The 16604-nt window shown below is 39.4% G+C and overlaps 1 protein-coding gene across 2 annotated transcripts in view; it reads left to right on the top strand.

Moving 5' to 3' along the window:
• LOC139470310 (E3 ubiquitin-protein ligase TRIM63-like) overlaps positions 1-16604 on the top strand; it is a 37719-nt gene extending 21115 nt beyond the window's left edge. Inside the window, exons 2-4 of one of the 2 annotated variants that reach the window (XM_071252672.1) lie at positions 3359-3522; positions 5916-6584; positions 7222-16604. In XM_071252672.1, the coding sequence (XP_071108773.1) occupies positions 3359-3522; positions 5916-6584; positions 7222-7714 (1326 nt within the window). In that variant the 3' untranslated portion in view covers positions 7715-16604. Of the gene's footprint in view, positions 1-3358; positions 3523-4931; positions 4946-5915; positions 6585-7221 lie in introns of those variants that run through there. The other variant, XM_071252673.1, reaches the window with a different exon arrangement.

A 16604-nucleotide genomic window follows, 5' to 3' on the forward strand; every position in this document is an offset into this window, starting at 1 on the left:
TCACTAGGCTCCTTTTTATTATATTTTTATTAAGATAACTGAACAACTGTTTTTTAATGTACGATATGTTCATTTCAGAGACTAGATTTTAGTCTACCGATGTCGTGGTAGACTACAGATAAACATACTGGTTGCAACGTGACCAGTGAAGATTCGGGTTAGAATAGGTCTTCAGCAACCCATGCTTTCTGTAAAAGGCTACTAACGTGATCGGATGGTCGGGCACGCTGACTTGGTGGTTTGGTTTGTTGTTTAACGCCGCACTCAGCAATTTTCCAGCTATATGACGGCGGTCTGTAAAATAATCGAGTCTGGACCAGACAATCCAGTGATTGACATCATGAGCATCGACCCACGCAATTGGGATCGATGGCATGTATCAACCAAGTCAGCGAGCCTGACCACCCGATCCCGTTAGTCGCCTTTTACGACAAGCATAGTCGCCTTTTACGGCAAGTATGGGTTGCTAAAGACCTATTCAACCCCGGAATCTTCACGGGTCCTGACTTAGTTGATGCATTTCATCGTATCCCCTGTAGATCTATCCGACAATGAACATTTACACTGATTTATAAGAATTTACTTTTTTTACTGTGTTTTTGGTCCCAGTGGGTAATATTACAACTTTTTGACAGCGGCCAGTAATTAAACAAGTTTGGTTCAGGTTTCAGGTAAACCACTGTTACACCAACAGCAGATAACTGTCTAAGCGCGAGGAAGTCAAACGTTGTAGCCTTACAACATCAAACTCATTAAAATCAAATCAGCACAACATCGATTTGTTTGTTTGTTGTTTAACGCTGCACTCAGCAATATTCCAGCTATAGGATGGCGGTCTGTAAATAATCGAGTCTTGACCAAACAATCCAGTGATTAACATCATGAGCATCGATCCGCGCAATTGGGATTCGATGACATGCATCGGTGAGCCTGACCACCCGATCCCGTCAGTCGCCTTTTACGGCAAACATGGGTTGCTGAAGACCTTTTCTATCCCTGATCTTCACGGGTCGCATAACATCGATGTATGAAGTTTGAAAGTAGTTCCAGCTAGGCGACCTCATTTGCATCTTAATCGGATCGTGACATCATTTTCATCGGATTGGTTTATGGCCTCGATTACACGGGTTGCATTCAAAGCGGCCTCGAAACTCAAAAGTCAAAAGGGCCACACAAAAAAAGTCAAAATGGTCACAAACCCATAGTCAAACCGGCCACAACAAAAAAGTCAGTTGCCCCCATGGATTTTTTATAGAAAACATTTTTCCTTGTGAAAGTTAACTTGAAATAAGAAATGCATAATCTTTTTATTTGCCCACTCCCGTCAAAAAAAGTTAACTACGGCCTTGACCTTTTAGTGTTTTTATTTTACTTTTTGAGGCCGTTCTGACATGAGGCCGTTTTGACCTGCTCCCGATAACACTCCATTAATGATAATCAAGACGTATAGTATGAGAGTGAAAGATCTGTTTTTAAAGACATTGATTATCACAAAGAATTGGTAACTATGGTGGCCTGTTCTGCCAGAAATCATACGCTGATTTGGTCTCTGGTCTTGCGTTTCGGTAAGGGGGCATTTCAAAATTCCAATATAGGATAAAGTAATTTTATCCAATAACATATAAGAAACTCGCTCAAACAAACCTATTGGTAAAAAAAATGTTGACATCCTCGAAGATTGGTTATCGAGCATCTCCTACTCCACAGGGATTCCCAAAGTTTGTGGCGCTTTTGCGATTGCATGACGATAAGCTTTGTAGTTTATTGACTTGAAACCTAAAACCTTCCCTTCTGCTTGACGCTTGCCCCGTGAAGACACGAGTGGGCCACGAACGCTGCCATTCTATTCGTCAGCACTCGCATCTTTCCGTAACGTTCGAGAAGGCTTGTCCCGGAATGGCACGAGTTGTTCACGAATGGAATGCGAATGCCGTAAATTAAAGAGTTTTCTCGAAGACACACAAATGATCACGGACGGTATTGAATTCAACCAGTCAGGATACAACGCTTACAGGCAGTGAAGTAAAAACTTGCGATTTATTCAAATTGTCGGGTCAGGTGCCTGCATCCAAGATTGAGATTACGTAAGACGACACTCTTTTCCTGAGTCTGATGATTTGTCGTTTGGAAAGAGAAAGAAAACGTTTTGGTAACGTAATTCGTCATGAGCAAGAAGCACCCGTAAAATCTACACTACTGAGATTTGGAAGGACAAAACATCAACGTGTGTGTGTGTGTGTGTGTGTGTGTGTGTGAGTACTGACTGGTGATTCGTTTATCACTATGGTATAGAACAATTATGTATAGGTCTTCTTTCCCTTGGATACAGTGAAACCTCGTTACTGTGGACGTCGTTAATGAAAACCCCAAGCTCACATATGTATCCGTCGGGTTGTACATCAACCTGTATCACCTATATATCCCGTGTTGTATATCACCTATATATCCTGTTGTATATCATCTATATATCCGACCCGTGAAGATGCGGGGTAGAATAGGTCTTCAGCAACCCATGTTTGCCGTAAGAGGCGACTAACAGGATCGGGTTGTCAGACTCGCTGACTTGGTTGATGCATATCATTGCATCCCAATTGCGTGGATCGATGCTCATGATGTCAATCACTGGATTGTCTTGTCCAGACTCGATTATTTACAAACCGGCATCATATAGTTGGAATATTGCCGAGAGTGACGTTAAACAACAAACAAACCTATATATATATATCCTATGGTGTGTATCACGTATATATCCTGTGTTGTATATCACCTATATATCCTGTGGTGTGTATAATTTATATATCCTGTGTTGTATATCACCTATATATCCTGTTGTATATCACCTATATATCCTGTGTTGTGTATAATTTATATATCCTGTGTTGTATATCATCTATATATCCTGTTGTATATCACCTATATATCCTGTTGTATATCACCTATATATCCAGTGTTGTATATTATCTATATGTCCTGTTGTATATCACCTATATATCCTGTGGTGTATATCACCTTTATATGCTGTTGTATAACACCTATATATCCTGTTGTATAACACCTATATATCCTGTTGTACATTAACTATATATCTTGTATATCATTTATGTAATCTGTTGTATATCACCTATATACCCTGTTGTATATCACCTATATATCCTGTGGTGTGTATCACTTATATATCCTGTGTTGTATATCACCTGTATATCCTGGTGTATATCACCAATATGTTCTGTGGTGTATATCACCTATATATCCTGTTGTATATCACCTATATATCCTGTGTTGTATATCAACTTTATATCCTGTGGTGTGTATCTTTCATATATCCTATGTTATATCACCTATATATCCTGTGTTGTAGATGGACTTAGACAAGGTTGAGCGTCTACGGGACCGGCTGCTGATGTGCCCGATCTGTATGGATGAGTACAAAGATCCGAGACTTCTTCCCTGCCACCACACAGTCTGCCTAGACTGCATCCACAACATCCTCCAGGCCAGCTCCATCACTGGACGCATGTTCAGGTAAGACATACTACTTCCCTGTCATCATCACTGGACGCATGTTCAGGTAAGACATACTACTTCCCTGCCACCATCACCGGACCCATGTTCAGGTAAGACATACTACTTCCCTGTCATCATCACCGGACGCATGTTCAGGTAAGACATTCTACTTCTCTGCCATCATCACTGGACGCATGTTCAGGTAAGACATACTACTTCCCTGTCATCATCACTGGACGCATGTTCAGGTAAGACATACTACTTCCCTGTCATCATCACTGGACGCATGTTCAGGTAAGACATTCTACTTCTCTGCCATCATAACTGGACGCATGTTCAGGTAAGACATACTACTTCCCTGCCACCATCACCGGACGCATGTTCAGGTAAGACATACTGCTTCCCTGCCACCATCACTCGACGCATGTTCAGGTAAGACATACTACTTCCCTGCCATCATAACTGGACGCATGTTCAGGTAAGACATACTACTTCCCTGCCACCATCACCGGACGCATGTTCAGGTAAGACATACTACTTCCCTGCCACCATCACTCTACGCATGTTCAGGTAAGACATTCTACTTCTCTGCCATCATCACTGGGCGCATGTTCAGGTAAGACATACTACTTCCCTGCCACCATCACTGGACGCATGTTCAGGTAAGACATACTACTTCCCTGTCATCATCACTGGACGCATGTTCAGGTAAGACATTCTACTTCTCTGCCATCATAACTGGACGCATGTTCAGGTAAGACATACTACTTCCCTGCGACCATCACCGGACGCATGTTCAGGTAAGACATACTGCTTCCCTGCCACCATCACCGGACGCATGTTCAGGTAAGACATACTACTTCCCTGCCATCATAACTGGACGCATGTTCAGGTAAGACATACTACTTCCCTGCCACCATCACCGGACGCATGTTCAGGTAAGACATACTACTTCCCTGCCACCATCACTCTACGCATGTTCAGGTAAGACATTCTACTTCTCTGCCATCATCACTGGGCGCATGTTCAGGTAAGACATACTACTTCCCTGCCACCATCACTGGACGCATGTTCAGGTAAGACATACTACTTCCCTGTCATCATCACTGGACGCATGTTCAGGTAAGACATACTTCCCTGCCACCATCACTCGACGCATGTTCAGGTAAGACATACTACTTCCCTGCCATCATAACTGGACGCATGTTCAGGTAAGACATACTACTTCCCTGCCACCATCACCGGACGCATGTTCAGGTAAGACATACTACTTCCCTGCCACCATCACTCTACGCATGTTCAGGTAAGACATTCTACTTCTCTGCCATCATCACTGGGCGCATGTTCAGGTAAGACATACTACTTCCCTGCCACCATCACTGGACGCATGTTCAGGTAAGACATACTACTTCCCTGTCATCATCACTGGACGCATGTTCAGGTAAGACATACTTCCCTGCCACCAAATACCTTAGGGGTGTCACGATAAATCGAAATATCGATATATTGCTGTTGGTAAGCACTTAAAGTCAATAAATTGATTGTTAAATCTTTTTCTGATCAATAGTATCAATTTCAGTTAGGAATATCAATAGTTTCGATTGTATTTACCTGATCATGCATTAAGTCGCCAATGCAGCCGAGTGAGGATTAGAGTTAACTGCCCCTGATGCTTATCAACCCATCTTTCTTAAAGTAAAATGGCGGAGGGTGACAGTCAAGTGGAGTTTGTGACAAACTTGGGTGGACAATCAAGTGTTTGGAAGTCTTATATTTATCACATTCATAGGAAACTTCAGTTCCAAGGTACGATTCAACTCTAAAAATCCATCTAAAATAATACACTGAAAGCTATCGATATTTATCGCAATAGTTGCTTGCAATATCAATTGTTATCGCAATAGTTTCTTTCAATATCAATAGTTATCGCAATAGTGATTTCAAGACCAATAGTCACCCCTAATATACCTCCCGGCTAGCTCCATTCCTAGTACTAGTACAGTTCTAGTACTTTTTTGGGAATCACACCCACACTGCCAGAGTGAGGCACCTAATCGCCAGCACGAAAAGTCAGCGATCTAACCCACTCAGCCACCGAGGCTTCTAAAAAAATGAATGTCCTACAATTGGTAGTCTAGATCACTCTGGCAGTGTGGGTTCGAATCCTGGATGGGACTAAAAAAAGTACCAGAATCTGTACTTTACCAAGAAAGTGTTATCCCAAATATAACACTTGTAACATTTGACCACTCTCTAAATGGAATTGTGAGTTCATAACAAAAGCTGCTGAGATTTCGTGACTGCTTCCAGCTAATGAAGAATTGGCACAAAATCTGTAATAACTATAAATAAAATAATTAATAATCTTTACATGGCAAAAATAGCTATATTTTTTTCTTCCCTGACTCAAGGTGCCCACAGTGCAGGAGAGATGTGTGTGTTCCCCGCGGGGGCATCCACGAGTTCCCCCTCAACTTCTACATCATCAGTCTGCAGGATGAGCTCGGGACGAAGACATACCACGACACGTGTGACATGTGCAAGAGGGACTGGCTCATTTCCCAGTTCAGGTGTGTGGACTGTGACATGGTGATATGCAAGTTCTGCATCCACGAACATAGACTCTTCCAGCACGATGCTTCCCGACAGTACAACATTATGAGAATTGAGATAACCCCGGCCGACGTCCACCTGTCCTCGACAAGATCCTGCCCCAAACACTTGGAAGAAATTTTGCAATTGTATTGCTGTACTTGCGACAAACCGGTGTGTATTACATGTATTTGTGAGGATCATAAACGACACGAGACTGTTCCCATGGCAACAAAGCTGTCAGCATCCAGATTAGCTCTTCAGGAAGAGTTGGACCGGCTAGCTTCGGAGAAGAGACACATTCAACAGACGCTGGGTCAGGTCCAAGCGACGTCGGACTCGGTGTCAAAGTGGGCAGATGGCGCCAGGAAGGAGGTTCAGGATCGGGGCAAGGATCTGCATGGCAGGATAGACAAGATGGTCATGGAGCAGATCAGTGTTGTTGGAGAAGGAGAGAGGAGGACGCTACACGAACTCGGCACATACAGGTAGGGGAGGTAATTCATGTCGGTCATTGGTGTAGTGATCTGTGGAACTCACTACATACTTGTAAGAAGGTGGCCCACTTGACCAAAACAATCTGGGCCAGACTATGAATGATCATCCATGATAATAGACCAGGGCCCGGTTCCACAAACCGATCTTAACGCTAAGATGATCGTAACTCCCATACTTTAACACAGGCCTACGTTAGTCATAGTGCTAAGATCACTTTGTGGAACGGGGCCCAGCCCAGTAAAGATACAGCAAGATTTTTACTAAAAAAACAAACCCCAAAACATAATTTTTGTTTTCTTGGATTGCCAAGTACAGGTTATTATTTAGGCTAAAAAAAAAAATGATAGTCTTGGTTCTCAGGCACTGTCCGCATCATCATATAGTCTTCCGCATGTTTTGTTTTTATTTCCATTTTCAAAAAAATATAAAAATCCTAATGCACAAAAAAAAATTGAAAATGGAAACAAAAACGAAACGTGCAGTGAACTTTATGATGATGTGGGCAGTACTTGAGAACCAAGACTATTATTTTTTTTAGTCTTACACGTCTGTCTGTTGATAGAGTGGGGTTTGTCATTAATTAACGCTCCCTCCCTCCCTCACTCACTCACTCTTGTAATGTTTCAGCAAGGACCTGAGGAAGTATTCCGAGGAGGCGGACAAGGGTCTGCGGTTCCTGCAAGACCTGCAGGAGGGGGACATGTGTCTGGAACTCTTGGACTGCTATGATAAATACAGGAATTCTTTGGAAGAACAGAAGATCAAATCGTCCAACAAAGCAATTGAGCTGAAGAAATTCACCTTCTCAGAAGGCTGGGACTTGCAGTTTCAACAGTATTATGTCGGCAGTGTTGGCAAGCTGGCTTGTTATTCTTCCCGCCAAAAGTTCCTGACAAAAAAGGGTTTGCTTGACAACTACTCAGTGAAGGAGTTTCTGTTCCGTCTTCTCACACCGGGGAAAATTGCTCTGTTGCTTGTTGTGATTTCAATGTTGTTTACGATTGGTCAGCTTATTCATGCCTACATTTCTGATCCAAACAATGCTCAAGAAGTAGGCGTGGGTCTCTTCTTTTGTGTTTATTTATTTCTAGCATCGTATTTTGCGTATAGGAAATCGTAACAATCGTGACAAGCCCAGTGCCAAAATGCATCGTCTTTTCAGAGACAGATTTGTCCCGGATAGATGATGATGATGATGATGATGATGATAAGACTAGGGTTTAATGGGTACAATGTGTGAAGCCCTTGCTTGGTCTCTCGCCGCTGTGATATAGATATAGATATACAACACATAATTCTTGCAAACTTCCTGCAATTTTTTGAAATTTGTATGTTAGAGCTGCAAACTACAGACTGGATCTGATACTTTTTATTGTAATTATAATAAAAATCTGACACTGCAATGAGACAATTTGGCCGACTTTAGTTCTGATTTTTTTAATGCATTCCGAACACATTAATGAAAATAATTAAAAAGTTCCGCAAAATTAAAAAAACTAGTCTTACTGTTGACATGAAACAGTTTCTTCACATGAATGGAATCTTTCTTGCTTCACAGTTATGATTGACATGCTAGCATGGTCACTTATACACTGTCCTGGATGGTGCTGAATGGTTGACACGAGGTCCTGACTGGATGAGGCATGATGGGAACTGATCTGGCCCACTGAGTTGCGTCGACAGATGTGTGTTGAAATAATTGACAATTTTATTTCATTAAAGACACTTATAATTTGTACTTACAACTGTAATAGATATAGATGGCTAAAATGCATGAAAAAGGCTTGAAAAAAAGCAGAATTTTTTGTCCGTGATCCAAAACGAAATTTTCCAAAATGACTGTACTGTTCTTATGTACACATAATTAGGTCACTCTATTCTTTGCTTGCGTTACAGATTTTTTACAGGAAAATACTTGTGGGTATGTGGGGAAAAAAGGCAATTCAGTTTTTGTTTGTTTAGTTTTCTGCTGCATTACTGTAGTGAGTGAGTGAGTTGGGTTTAACGCCGCTGTTAACAGGAAAGGCCGAAGTGATGCAGTCCTCAGAAGTTAACCACTTCGGTGAAACCCACGAGCATGGGTATGGTGCTGACAAACCTAGAAACATAATCGGGGCGAACCCACAATCATAGGTTTCTGGCGTGCCCAAGGGACGCAACTCTGGGCCACCCCGTGTCCCCCATTACTGTAGTAGGTCCTTGCATAGAAAATACTTTGGGTTGCAATATGCTAACAGCTTATCGGTGGGATGAAAAAAGAGTAAATTCTGAATTTTATTTTTTTCCATTTCAGTTATTTTTATAGTCAGCGGATCTGTGAAGCAAGTAACAAAAATAGGCCTTACATAATATATATAATCTTGACCAGGTCAAGAACTTGCTGATATTACATTAAATCGTACCTCTGTATTTAATATTGTCTAAGGCCAAAACGTAAAAGCATTAAAAGACAAATACCGTATTCGACGTAATAAGCGCCCAGGGCGCTCTCAAAATTAAAAATGGTGGGCTCTTATTAGAATATTATTTTGGTGAAAATCAGAGAGTTAAAAGATAAATTTCGTGGTTTCAGCTGACAGTCTGAAATGTTTATATACGAGATATACATTTTTCCAGAATTTAATTGTCCATAATTAAGAGTGCATGTAACACACGAGTGTGTATAATACGCGAATAAATAAGTGTTGTGTACATTGATCTATTGGAAGGGGTGCTAATTGGTATTGTTCACAAGCCAATATATTAGCAAATATCGCCGTGGGCGCTTATTAGAGCAGGGTGCTTATTACGTCGAATACGGTACTGTCTGTCAGTCTGACGAAATGTTTCAAAAAATTTCAGGATGTTTTGTAAACATTTCTCCAAGTTTGAAATTTGGCTGTTTAAATGGGCCAGATAGGGTTTGCATCCTACCTTGATCTTTGTTTGATATTGTTTTTGTTGTGCAATTCTGCATGACTTTTGACGCGTTTGTTGCATACTAAGGCTTAGCATAATCAATATGTATAGGAATCTATATATGGTATATAACTGATTCATTACTGATCTTTGTGGGTGGTCAGAACTAGTCCGTGATGCTAGTCTGGAATCGATTGTTCTCCAGGGTCTAGATAATATGAAAGGTGAATAACAGGAATTCATATTGTGCCAATTCCGACCCATAACCTGCTCAAGACTTCTGTTTGGAACAATGACAAACTTTGTAGAAAGCCTCATCTTCTGGCTTCAGGTGTGTTATCAGTTGAGACTTAGATGTTGATAGTTCTTCCATGTGTCTAGTGTTAACGGGGAAGTTTGTTCCTAAGGACTTCATTTGATTTTGCAAAACACTGGTCAGGATATATTTGTATGCAGTGTTGTTGACAAGACCATACGAATCTGGTCTGTGACCTTGAACTTTGAGAAGGAGGGTCTGGCTCAATTGTCACTGAAGATGTGCCAAGGTGGTTTATGGGGCAAGTATGCATTGCTAAATTATCACATTTAGTGCCCCTTTTAGCACTGTGCCCCTTTTTAGCATTTCCAATATTGCCATCATAATTTGTCTTAAGCCAAAATATTTTTTTATGGACAACCATGTATGTGTAAAAACATAAAATTGTGTTTCCAAAAATGTGTGCTTATTTTGAACATCGTGTTGGATGTGTTTCAAGAGCTGCATTGTTGGTTATCTTGGATCTAAACTTTTAACCAGCCCTGTAAATCATAAACTCTTGTCTCTTTTAATGTTGGCTATGAAAATGTGTAATACAAACGTATTGCCTCTATTTGATAGCATGTGCCCTTAGTAACTTCTGTTTACTGTCAGACAGGCCCTCAAGTTAAGGCCAGTGTTATTCCTTTCTATCTGTTATGAGAAGGAAGTAGTTAAGTAACTTGTTATTTGAATGTCATTAGGAGCAATCATTGTATTTGTAGCTGACCTGCCCTTTATGTGGGGCTCGGCCCTCGATCAGTAGAGGAAATTCAGTATGCTGAGGCAAAAAAAAGATAATGGTCTTGCTTCTCAGTCACTGCCCACATCATCATAAAGTTCACTGCATGTTTCGCTTTCCATTTTCAATTTTTTTTTGTGCATTGTGTTTAAGTATTAGGATTTTTATATTTTTTTGAAAATGGAAATAAAAACAAAACGTGCTGCAGACTTTATGATGATGCGGGTGGTGCCTGAGAACCAAGACTATTATTTTTTTTAACCTGAATGTTCCGGTCTTCGCAATAGTTGTGATTTGATACCATCTGACCATAATGCTGGACCAAATGTAAACAGACGCCTAGAAACATGTTCCAACATTGATATTGTGTCATGGAACTAGAGAGGAAGGGAGGAATACGATGAAACTCAGTGAAATGTGACATGTGATTTCAACGTCAAACGTCATTACGTTATGTTCCTGAAAGATATTTCCTCTCATTTTAAGGGACCGACCATTTAATATTCTGGGGTGGGATTTTTTTCTGGAAATGATGTATTTTTTCAGTTAACACTGCAAAACCAGATTTTTTTATAATTAAAACTCTGAGCCTGAATATTTTTTTAAGAAACATGCCTTGCAATAATATGATTTTGTGGGAGACAGGTTCTTTTCTTTTCATCCGTCTGAAGTGTAATTTTTTTTCAAGACAATATATTTTCAACCTTCTAAGTCGCCGATGTGATTTAAATCTATGATTGGTGCCCTCATTTGATCTACTACATGGCAATTTGGCGACCTTAAAAACAAACATAGCTGATGTATTGCACACCCAAGCATAATGTGCACACCCCTCTAGGAACGCGGTAATTTGTGGGAAATAAGGATGTTTCGACTTTACTCAGTGAAACCCCTATGAATATATGTCCTATCTCAGACTCAATGTGGCTCTATGGAATGAAATGGTTGGCATCTGAAAATATTCATGAAAGTCACTTAGGTCTGTAATAAAGAAACAAACTTGGAGGGATGATTTTTTATGTAAAAAATTCCCATACATGTATCTAAATACGTTTTGCCAGGACTATGGTAAAAAAAATCCCAGTCAGACATTTTGTACCTATCTCTTGAGGCCTACAGTCGGTACTGGGGTAGGGTTTTGGTAATAGGGGTGTGGGTACCCGGGTAGTAAATGTGGACTCGTCCCACCCCTAGTGGAAATCTTATTTCACTCGTCCTCAGAGTTAGCAGCTTGTCCTGCTTAAACGAGACAAAAATATTTACAATGTTTACATTTTCTGTCAGTTTTAATCAGTTCCAATTTGTAGCAAAACTGAAGCCTTGAGAACTGGTACAGGATTACAGATCTCAAATGCTCTAGTCAGTGAGGACTACCATCTTGGATGTTCTACTTGTCCTCAGAACAATTTTGTAGTCTTGGGCTAGTGGACGAGCACAAATTTCAAAAGGCTGCTTTTAACATAATGTCAAGAGGGTCCAAGTTGATCACCAGAACAATTGTAACAGTCTATTTGGAGATGGATAGGTATGCTGACCAATATGGTTTTACTTGGGTTTGAATTAAGTCAAGATACCAATTAATTAGAGGGAACAAAGATAAAAGTTACACTTAAAAGCTGAGACACTCAGGGATTTATGGAGACCTGCTAAGAGGCTGATTTATAAATCGGCCACAAGTTTGCAGCAAATGTTAGTAAAAATTCCAAAATTGGAATGGTAAATTCCCAGTTCATGTCATGTCTTTGCAGAGATGACTTGTATTTCACTGATCACAGGGCCAAGGAAAAGGAAGTGGCTTTAATGGTACTCAGTTTCACATACCGTATTTGAGGTAATTATTTTTTAAGCGCCCAGGGCGCTCTCAAAATTAGAAATAGGGGCTCTTATTACAGTTGAAAGATAAATTTTGTGGTTTATGCTGACAGCCTGAAATGTTTATATACGACAGATATATTTTTAACAATTAAGGGTGCATATAACACACGATTGTATATTATATGCGAATAAATAAGTCTCGTAGACATTGATCAATCGGAAGGAGTGCTAATTGGGATTGTTCACTAGCCAATATATCAGCAAATATCGCTTGTCGCTTATTAGAGCAGGGCACTTATTATGTCGAATACGGTAATTACATTGAATACAATATAATGTATTCAATTCTTTTTAAAATGACTTTTGAACACAACATTTTCCCCCTATCTCCCTGCTCTCCACATCTAGTATTGAATCTCTGCTAAATCCCTGATGATATACCGCGTATCACCGTGTATCAGCTTAGTTTTTCGTACCTAGAATTAGGTGGTTTCCAAGGGGGTTCACCCCATACACAGGGTTGAAGAGATTTGAAGTTTTTTCCCCCAACGCAAAGACATTATTGTGAGCACGTAACACTCGAAATACCATGTCAACAAATCTGTTCTGAAGTATGTATATTAATCATGTAATTACGGTGTCTGGTTATAAAAGTGTTCATTGTTTATCTGGACTTAAGTTTGTAATCAATTATATTAATTTTATTCAAAAATTCTTTCGATATTGTTTACATTAATTTTGACGAAAAACGTTTGTGAAGTTACTAATGGCCACCACGGTCAGATAAACCCTATTGACACCTTGAAACAAACTTTACTAGACAGAGAAGGATATATTTATAATAAATGCCATACTTTGAGTCGTTGAAAGTCATATTTGTTGTAGTTCGACTATTATATATTAACATACCGGTAAGTGCTCAAGACTTGATATTTTCATCCATTTTTTGTGGATGGTATCAAATCAAATATTGAGGCATTTGGTTATTGATGTGTTGTAATGAAACTGTTCAAGGTAGCTGTGTACATTGAGTCTTGATGGATGGATTCACACGTAACAAGTATCCATTGATGGACTGTTTGTGGTGAGTTACCCTAAACGAAGGAGTGAACACCTGACCTGGGCCCACTTGCACAAAACGATCTTAGCACTAAGACTATTGTAAGCCTATGTTAAAGTATGGGAGTTACGATCATCCTTGCGCTAAGATCACTTTGTGCAAGTGGGTCCTGGAGACAATCAGGCCTCAAAGTTGCGACAAAAACGGTAGCCAATTTGACCTAAATTTCAATTTGTCTTCTGTCTAAAATTCAGAGGTCGCTAAATGAATACCGTGAAAAACATCTTGTGGCAACTAAATTCTATTGCTTTTCATTTGAAACACAAAAATAAATACTAGCTGATTGTGGAAAACATGTCTGCTAAAAATTGTACTTGCGTATAATACCTAAAGTCAACAATGAACTGAAGTACATAAATATTAATGTAATTAGTATTTTATTTCAGTTGACAATGCTCTTTGGATAAACAAGGATATACCGAAATAATCTAATAACATAAATAACACCATTGTTTGAGTCACAAATAACAAAAATCAAGTACAGTTTCAACTTATTTACATTTTCAAGACTAGTGCTTTATGACTTGTACATATAATAGTTGTTCGATAAAAATTAATTTCAAATGCTTTTGGCTACCTACAATATTGGCTTGACTTTTTGATTTTACCACTGGCTACCTGGAAAAAATGCTTGTAGCCATATTGCTCCTTATTAAAAATTTAAACTTTGAGGTCTGACAATACAATCATGTGAAATGTGTTGTCGTCCAGTGGGTGGGATGAACGTCTGATAATGTCTATATTATTTCCTGAAAACCTATATTTCACTATATCTCTTATACTCTGAGATGTCTGTTTTGGAGTGTTTGCTTTTTTTAAACCAGTTGTATCATGTAACAATACCTTGTTAGTACCATATTGTATATTTGAACGTTCTTGTAGACAAGACAAGCTATTCACCAAAGAAACAATTTTATAGGTATTTGCTATTTTTACATCCACATGTATAGTTGAAAGTGTTATCTGAATAATGAGTTTGTGGTTGTGATGTGATAGGCAGTTTGCTTTCTCATATTGTCGTTCATAGCGGTGCTAATTGCTAGATGTACACCATGCTAACTTATGCTGTTCAATGTTTGTTAAGGAGATGGAACTAGGCAATGCTTTATATATATATATATATATATACAGCTGAACCTCAGGTTTAATGACTGAATCCATACAATCTAGACCATCTTTTGGTCAGGTTTCAAATTTTTAATTAAGAATTTGTCAAAATGTTTCGAAGCGTAGTTGCCAATTTGAAATTAGTGCCATTGGTTGGTCTGACGTGACCCATAATGGAGTGTTTTCAGATCTTTGTTTGGTGGTAACGAGAACTAAGATCTTATTTTAATGAGATTGGACGTCAGTGGGTATTAGATAGCATAATCTCCATGCAACACATATTCTAACCCTGGAGATATAAAGGATCCATACCACAGTGCCCTCCGAAACCAACCATTATGCAAATCCAGTACCAAAGAAGTATTCAAATATAAATACATTAGACCAGGAGCATATAAGTTGGATGATAGTGGAATTTGTGTTCTGTGCTTCGTGTATTGTTTGCCTTATATGTTTTAAGCCATAATCACTATGGAAACAGGACACTCATTATGCATGTTTTTGATGAAATGATTACTGTAAATCATGAAAGCGTGAAAAATGTGAGCTTGCATTAATAAGGTGACATAGTTTCATCTCGATCTGTGTGTTTATTGTCGTGTTATCTTCATTAGTTTGTTCTTATTGGATTTTCTGTCATTCTCCTGAAGGCACTTATCCTAATTATCTACGCTCCAAAACAGTTACCCTGTAACCATGGAAACAGAAGCTAGAAAGTGTTTTCAAAAAGTGTCCGTATAATCAGATTGCTTTGCGTGTGACGGCGTTTCGATTTTTCCGTTTAATGTATGTTTGTATGTGTGTACCCAGTGACCTTTCAAAGATCATGAAACTGTCCTTATTGTTATGTCAGTGTTATTCAGGGGATCACAATTTCATTTTGAGGGATGCCACTTTTTGTTACATTTTTCACATTTTTTTTTTCACATACCCTATGAAAATGTGTCAAATCATAATACATGCCACAATATCTCTTCTTACATCTGACAAATCAATATTTAACACGTTTAAGAGAAAATCTGATAAAGGTTTTATATTTTCCCATGGCAATAATTTTTTCTCATTCCTGTGCATCCTACCTTGTTAAATATATTTTTTTACTAATAAAAAACCCAAAAAATTAGCTTCTTTTTTTTCATGATCGACTTGTGATAATCAATGCTTCATGTTTCCAGCATTCAACACTATCCCCATTTTCAATGTGTTTGAACAATAAGGACAGTTTTCAACTGCAGATTTGAAAGTTTCTACCAAGACAATCAATTTGTATGAATTTTATTGTACAGTGAGTGATAGGGTTGTAATTATGAACCAGGACTTATCTTGCAAGCTAACACACAGTTAAATCCAGTTAGAAGAGCCACAATCTTGTTAATATCGGCCCTTTTTCTACGATATGATCTCTGTGAGTAGATCAGGGGAGCTTTCTGATCAGCCACTGTTGAGGTTTGTAAACTCTTGGTACGAGTGGGGGCACAAGTGGCCCAGTCGTCAAAGGCGCCGCCATTCGCTGTGCAGAGTAGTGTCCCTTGGGCACGCCAGAAACCTATGATTGTGCGTTTGAAACCCGGTTCGCCCCGATTGTTTCTAGGTTTGTCAGTACCATACCCGTGCTCGTGGGTTTCACTGAAGTGGTAAACATCTGAGACCTGCCGGCTTTCCTCCCACATTAAGCTGACACGCTGTCATATAACTGGAATACTGTTAAAAACGGCGTTAAACGGCGTTAAACGGCGTTAAACCCAAATTAATCACTCAAAACATTCAAACAAGCATATCTGATGTCTTGAAAACGAACATAATCAGGAAATTCTGAATGCAAACAAATAAAGGGCTGGTTTCAACTACGGTCATTTCTGAGCACCATGGCATCTACACCCAAAATGGTGTACCGGTACTCTCTAGGGTGAAGTTGTGCTCCTTAGTGGTCAAAGTGCACTCAGGGTTCAGTGACACAACTGCCTACCGAGGTGTGGTCAGTTCTTCAAGCAGGTGGGCATCGTTTTAGTGTAAAAAATGATTTTAGCGAGATT

Source organism: Haliotis cracherodii, unplaced genomic scaffold (assembly GCF_022045235.1).
Source record: "Haliotis cracherodii isolate W230 unplaced genomic scaffold, xgHalCrac1.p SCAF_20, whole genome shotgun sequence".
Lineage (NCBI taxonomy): Eukaryota > Metazoa > Mollusca > Gastropoda > Lepetellida > Haliotidae > Haliotis > Haliotis cracherodii.